General features: G+C 45.7%; 1 protein-coding gene across 2 annotated transcripts; it reads left to right on the top strand.

Moving 5' to 3' along the window:
• The first annotated feature begins 487 nt into the window (after positions 1-487).
• PDP2 (pyruvate dehydrogenase phosphatase catalytic subunit 2) lies at positions 488-5,632 on the top strand. Of its 2 annotated transcripts, none has more exons than XM_068411380.1 (2): positions 488-563; positions 3,511-5,632. In XM_068411380.1, exon 2 carries the CDS (start codon positions 3,567-3,569, stop codon positions 5,169-5,171), a length of 1,605 nt encoding a protein of 534 aa, XP_068267481.1. In that variant the 5' UTR covers positions 488-563; positions 3,511-3,566; the 3' UTR covers positions 5,172-5,632. The 2 variants fall into 2 exon arrangements, with proteins under 2 accessions (XP_068267481.1, XP_068267482.1); XM_068411381.1 differs by lacking the exon at positions 488-563 and adding an exon at positions 721-778.
• The last annotated feature ends 1,074 nt before the right edge of the window (positions 5,633-6,706 follow it).

Raw genomic sequence — 6,706 nt, 5'->3', positions numbered from 1 at the left:
CCTGAGGACCCTCCCTCAAGACAATAACGGTTTTTTGAACTTTATCAATGGGAAAATGGTCGCCTGACCCTCCCTCAGCACCTCATCAGCGATGTGAGGCAGCCAAGGGCACGGCTCTATTCACCGAGCACGGGGCAGCTGAGGTGATGGGAGGCTCCGGGGCCCCGCCCCGGCGGCTCTCTCCTCACTCCTGGGGCCTGGCGGCAGCTCCGCAGCGAGCTTTACCTCGCCCCTCCGTAGCTGTGCCCGAGCTTGCCGGCGGAGGAGCTGCTGTGGGCAAAGGCCGGCGCTGAGGAGAACATGGCGGAGGGGCGGGAGGGAGGGAAGGAGGGAGGCCGGGCTCGGCTCGGCTCCACGCGCCTCGTCTGTCCCGCCGTGTCCTGACAGGAGCCCGCGCACCGCCCCTCGGCGCGGCAGTTACTCGGGGCGGGGCGCCGAGGGCGGCGCGGGTGTCGGAGGCGCGGGTTGGGCGGCGGAGCTGTCAGTCAGCGCCACCGCCCGCGCAGCGCCGGCGAGCCCGGAACCTGCAGGCGGCGAGGGTCGCGTGGCGGCTGCTGCAGCCGGTGGGTGCGCCCGGGGGCGCCGCGCGGGGCGGGGGGGCCGGGCAGCCGCCTGGGCGGCGGCGGGAGGGAAGCGTCGCCGCCGCCGCCGCCGAAGAGCCGCTTCAGTCGCCGGCGGGCGAGCCGCGCCGGGGAGCGCCGCGGGGGCTCGTCTGGGCCGGGGCTCGCTTGGGCGGCGGCTGCCGCCGGCCCTTCCGCCGTGGCACCGGCTGAGCCGGGTAGGGGGCGATGCCGCGGGGCAGAGGGAGCGGAGCTGGGCCTGGTTTGACGAGTCTGCTTGAGGGGCAGCCCTCCCGGCAGCGGGAGGAGGGAGCCGCGGGGGCAGGAAGGCCGTGGGGCGGCTCTGCGGGGAAGGGCCTGCGGGGGTGTGTGAGGGGTAGGGGCTTGTGTGTGGTGTAGGGGCTGTGTCTGTGTGATGGGGTGGGGGGGTCAGTGCGGGGTAAGGGCTGGGGAGGTGGGGAGCTTGTGGGGTAGGGGTTGGGGTGTGTGGGATGAGGGTTGGGTGTGTGGGCAGTGTCGGGAGTGTGCGTGAGGGGAATATGGGGGTGTGTGGGGATGTGTGTGGAGGGTCTGGGGGGGCTGTAAAACTCAATGTAATGGATATATGTTATTTTATTGGAAGAACGGGGTGTCCCTCTTCTGTGAGCCCCCAGTGCATACTCTGACTTGTCAGCAGCAAGCGGGCTGTGTTGTGGGGACAGTTTGGGTTTCAATGACTACGCTAATTTGCCTGATGAGGAAGTGTGGCGTTTGGTGCTGAAGTGGTAGGTGTGCCATGCAGGGAGTGTAAGGTTTATGTAATTGGCTCTTACATAATGGTCTTTAGCACATTGCTTTTATTAGCACTGCTGCTGTGTTTTAACGTGGCTTGTGCTGGTGCGGCTAATGGATGCGAGTGGGTGTCCTGGGCAGAAGCAGTGGAGTCTGTGCACTGCGACTGGGTAGGAACCAGAGGATGTGAAAATTGTAGTTACGGGCAGTGAGTAGGGGTGGTTCAGAAATGTGGTCCAGGACTGATCGATGCTACCTGACCTTAGGGGAAACACGTCTAAATGGTTATGAGGCAACTCTGCTGCTAGGGAAAAAGCCACCACCTTGCTGTGCCTGTCAGTCAGCTGAAGTGAACAGAGTAAGTTTGTTTAGAACACTGTTTCTGTTGGCTTTTTGAGTCAAGAACATGAAAGTTGTCATTGTTTCAATCTCATGTGGCTCAGAAGGGTGGGAAGAGAAAGAAGGAGGAACAGGATGGGGAATAGCTCAGGAAAGGTTGGCAAACATGAAGGCTTGTCTTGCGCTGTTGGTGCTTTTTGGGTTTAGCTGATGCTGGAGTTAGCACTGTTAGCTGCCTTCCTATTTGCTTTAGTTTTGTTGTGTTCTCTCTGCAGTACAACAAAAGGCGTTGGTTATGCTGGGAGATGCCAGTGTCCCAGGAGGCTGCAGGCAGGCCTCGAGCTATGAACTGGCATTGCCTTTTCCATCTGCTCTCCTAACGTCAGCAGTGAAATTATGCTGTGTCTTTGCCTGTCCTCATAAAGTCCCCAGAATTATAGTGGTGGGGGTGGGGGCTTCTCTACTCTTTTCTGTTGTTAGGCACAGGTGGTACACTTAAGAAATGTTTTGTGACACGTTGCTTTTGTTTTCCAAATGGGATTTCAGTAAAGTCCTTGGGTTGTATCAGTAGACCTTTTGTTTAGAATAGTTCAGGTTTGTTTTGGGCTCCTGCTGATTTATTGGAACAATTTTTATGCAACTGGCCAGGCTGGCTTCTCGTTATTTCTCATGAAATGCCCTGCTAAAAAAAACAGTATTGCAGTAGGATGTAACATCTTTGGCCTGAGACCCAGAGCGCATAGTGCCGCAGGCCGCTTGGAAGTGGTTCAGAGCTCAAAGAAAACTATTGTTCTAACTGGCTGCTAGCATGATCTTTTGGGAGTAATTGTACTTGCAGTGCTACAGTACAGTTAGCTTTGAAATCCATGGGGCAAAATTCTGTTGTGGAGTAAGCATCTGGTTGTACTTAACAATTTCCCACAGCTTGAATACCTTATTTAAAGTAGGAGACAATATGATGGACCTCCCCCATGGCAACTGAAGAACTTCAGCCCTTCAGGTGTCCTAGTTTTAGTGCTGTTGGCAGCAGGAGCTCTTCACAGCTGCTTGTTCTAATTGCACTCCAAAAGAACAAGCCTGTAAAAATTGGCAATGTAACTGTGCTATAACTTTCACTGCCTCAAAGTGCACAATGCTGTGATAAATGCATTAATTAGCCAGCAGTAGAATCTGCCTTCAGCTGCACAAAAAATCCTACCTGCTTGAAGGTTCATTAAGACCTTGAAGGTAACAAAAAGAGTCGAGCTTATAAGCTGGAACAGAATTGGAAAGGTGTAGACTAGCTTGTTGTAGATGTGAGGATCATGGCAATTCACATAAATCATTAATTTGCGACATCTTTCAGTTTTCGTGTAGGGTTTGAGTACTGATCTTCTCTTGGTTTTGACCGAGTGTATTAATAGAGTTGTACTCTAGCGGGCTTTTTAAATGTTGCGCATTAATTGTCACTTAAGTTCCTATTTTCTAACTCATTAGATCTGTTTGTTCTGTGTCATGTTAGATGAGGCTTTTCACTGAACAGTTTATGATTACATTTCTTGTAATGTTGGAATTTCTTCTTAGCCTTGCCACAATGAGGAAAAACATGCCTGGAAAACAAAAATTAGCTTTTCTGATGAGTTAACTGGAGAGGTGCTGTCATATCCTAAGCTAAATTCACCAAGGTTATAATTAAGTGATGGAAATTCTATCACTTTTAAGATGCCTCTCTCTATAGCAGTCTTCTTTGGAAAAAAGTTCTAAATATTTCTTCGAGCTCTAGGCTTGCTTTTGTATTGCTATATAGAAAGCTTCTTGTGAACCTTCTAAATTTTATACCTTTTCTATTCTTATATTCCAGGCTGTAAGGGCATTCTGTGTTACTGAAGGAAGGTGCTCCTATTTGTGGAGTGACTTATGATGTCAAGAACTGTATCATCCTGGATCTTAAGCTCAGCAAGAAACAGCATTGTTTTACAAGGAAAAGGACGTTTGTACTCTATCTGTATCCCAAGTAGAAACAAGATAAAATGGAAGCTTGTTTTCTCCAAAACATGTTTCTACCCTGCTGGGAGCTGCAGCTTAGATAATACTTTCTCCTTAAAAAAGGCATTCCGACACACTTCCACTGAAGAAGAACATTTCTCTTTCCAGTTGTCTCCATCACAAATCAATGACATACTCAGAGCACGTGAATTATCCCATAAAATACCGGATTTGAATGGTAAAAATGCAAATTCTGTGTTGAGGTTTGAAAGTAACCAATTGGCATCCAATACCCCCATCGAAGACCGCAGAAGTGCAGCCACTTGCTTGCAGACCAAAGGGATGATGTTTGGAGTCTTTGATGGTCATGCTGGTTCTGCGTGTGCTCAGGCAGTAAGTGAGAGACTACTTCATTATATAGCGGTTTCTCTCATGTCTCGGCAAACCTTGGAAGAGATCGAGCTTGCTGTGGAGTGCATGAAACCAGTTCTGCCTATTCTGCAGTGGCACAAGCATCCAAATGATGTAGAGTATCGAGAAACAACTTCACAGTATTTTGAAAACCTCCGGGTTTACTGGCAACATTTACTGGACCTAGACGCTGAGCCAGAATTTAGTTTAGAAGAAGCCATGATAAGTGCATTCAAAAGGTTAGACTCAGACATATCACTGGAAGTTCAGGCTCCCCAGGAAAATGAATTGATGAGAAATATTGCCCTTCAAGTAGCTTTTTCTGGTGCAACAGCCTGTGTAGCTCACATTGACGGTGTTCACTTACATGTTGCAAATACCGGTGACTGCAGAGCAATTTTAGGAGTTCATGAAGAAGATGGAACGTGGTCTACTCTTCCTCTAACCCGAGACCACAACGCCTTCGATGAATTTGAAAATAGAAGACTGAAGAGAGAACATCCTAGATCTGAGGAGAAAACCCTAGTTGTGAATGACAGATTACTGGGGATTCTCGTGCCCTCCAGAGCTTTTGGAGATGTGCAACTAAAATGGAGTAAAGAATTGCAACACAGTATTCTCGAGAATAGCTGTGATGTTGAGGCTTTAAATATTTATCAGTACGTTCCTCCAAACTACCATACACCCCCTTATTTGACTGCAGAGCCTGAAGTCACATACCACAAATTAAGAAGCAAGGATAAGTTTCTAGTTATTGCTTCAGATGGACTATGGGAGATGCTAAGTAATGAGAAAGTTGTAAACCTTGTTGCTGGTCACCTTACAGAGCTTAATGTGCAGAAACCACAAGTGGCTTTTGAGAAACCTGTTAATTTAGGTTATATGCACAGCTTGTTACTTCAGAGGAAAAACAGAGGCATTGCCTCACTTGACCAGAACATAGCTACTCATTTGATAAGGCATGCAATTGGAAGTAACGAGTATGGGGAGGTGGACCAAGAGAAACTTGCTGCAATGCTGACGCTGCCTGAAGACCTTGCAAGAATGTACAGAGATGATATCACAGTTACTGTGGTGTATTTTAATTCAGAAACAATTGACAATTACTACAGAAACAATGAATAGAGATTTGCGCTGCTGCTCTTCTATACCACTAGCCAACTTTGATACTGAAACCATTGCTGTTTTTCTCTGATAGTCAAGCTGTTACCAGTGTTACGATCTGGAAGTTCCTAAATCTTTTTGTTACTTACTAGTCTTGAAAATAACTTTCTAGAAGCGAGTTTGGTAAAAGTTCCCTGGGTTTCCAGGTCTGTACACACTGAAGAAAAATGTTTTGATAAAAGTTCACTGAAATGTAACTGAACTAAAGATTGCTGACCTAGTTCTGATTCCATGGGAACCACTGGTAAAACTTTACAAACGAACAAATTAGATGATTCACTGAGACTGATACAATTTAATAGAGAGATGGATAATACCTGTAGCTTTATGGAGTGTAAGAAAGGCTCTGCTCTTGTGGAAAATGAATATAATCCTATTGAAGCACTGTAATTGAATTAAATAAACAAACTACCAAACCTTTATTTGATGTAACAGTGTCAGATACTTTAACAAATTGCCTTGTATATGTGAAGACAACACTAAAGAAGGCTGTTCAAATTGCCCTGGGATTGTCAGACATTTTTTTCCTAATTCTTTTTTTTAAGCTAGGAAACAAAATCATATTTTCTGACATGTGAATGCATATTCTCTTAACTCTGTGTGTAGGCTTGTGTGACAACGTACAGCTCAAACACATGAGGGACTTCACAATTCCCTGTTTAGGAATTAACAGTACTAGACTTAAGCATTTAAGTGTCTAACTTGCTTAAAGAATATACCCTATTATTAAGTATTGATCTATGAAGTGCTGTGCATCAAATCCTCCAACTGTAATTTAAATGAAGTTTGTCAGATCCAGAAGTTCAAAAATTCATGTAAGTGTAAATACAGCAAAAGAGAGAACACCTTTCTCTTCAGATTTAACTTAAAATAGAGAAATAACAGTGCTGATATTTCACCAAAAATATGTTTAATCTTTATTTTACTCTTATTCTTGCCTTTGGATGTCAGCTTTTCTTTATGAGTGCAGAGTTGTCTAATGAATCTATGTTTTAATCTCTGAACGTACACTTTTGTGTATTTTACAATGGTTTTCTTTTATACTGTGCTTTCTAGAGTGCCAATCCAAGCTTGCAAATTAGCTGTGTTTTCTTAAATCTTACATATGGCGTTCTCTAGTGAATCTTTTCCTTGCTTATGCACAGCAGTAACTGTTGCCTGCAAGAATGTACGTACTGGGAATATAGGACTGTTTACCACTGTTGCTACTGAGTAAGAACTCGTGTGGGTGCATCAGAGCAGATAAAAATATTGCTTTTCCCGCCTGAATTTTACGTAAAATAAAAGTGTTATCCTTCCGCAGTTTAGCAGATGAAAAAGTACTTAATTTTTTCTCAAGATCTTAAGTAGATGAGATCTTGGGGCATAAACCGGTAGCAGTTGTGGATTTGGGCCTTTTTTTACACTTTTCCTCCAGATAAAAATTCTTAGTGCTTTTTCAGGCATTTAAATAATCTGTTTTGAAGATTGATTAGAAGGAAACTAAAACTGTTTAA

This window comes from Nyctibius grandis, chromosome 12 (assembly GCF_013368605.1).
Source record: "Nyctibius grandis isolate bNycGra1 chromosome 12, bNycGra1.pri, whole genome shotgun sequence".
Lineage (NCBI taxonomy): Eukaryota > Metazoa > Chordata > Aves > Nyctibiiformes > Nyctibiidae > Nyctibius > Nyctibius grandis.
This window is presented reverse-complemented; position numbering and strand designations above follow the sequence as displayed.

Bases quoted from the DNA above. Each gene is read 5' to 3' on its own strand.
- PDP2 (XM_068411380.1), top strand. From the start codon at position 3,567: ATGATGTCAAGAACTGTATCATCCTGGATCTTAAGCTCAGCAAGAAAC.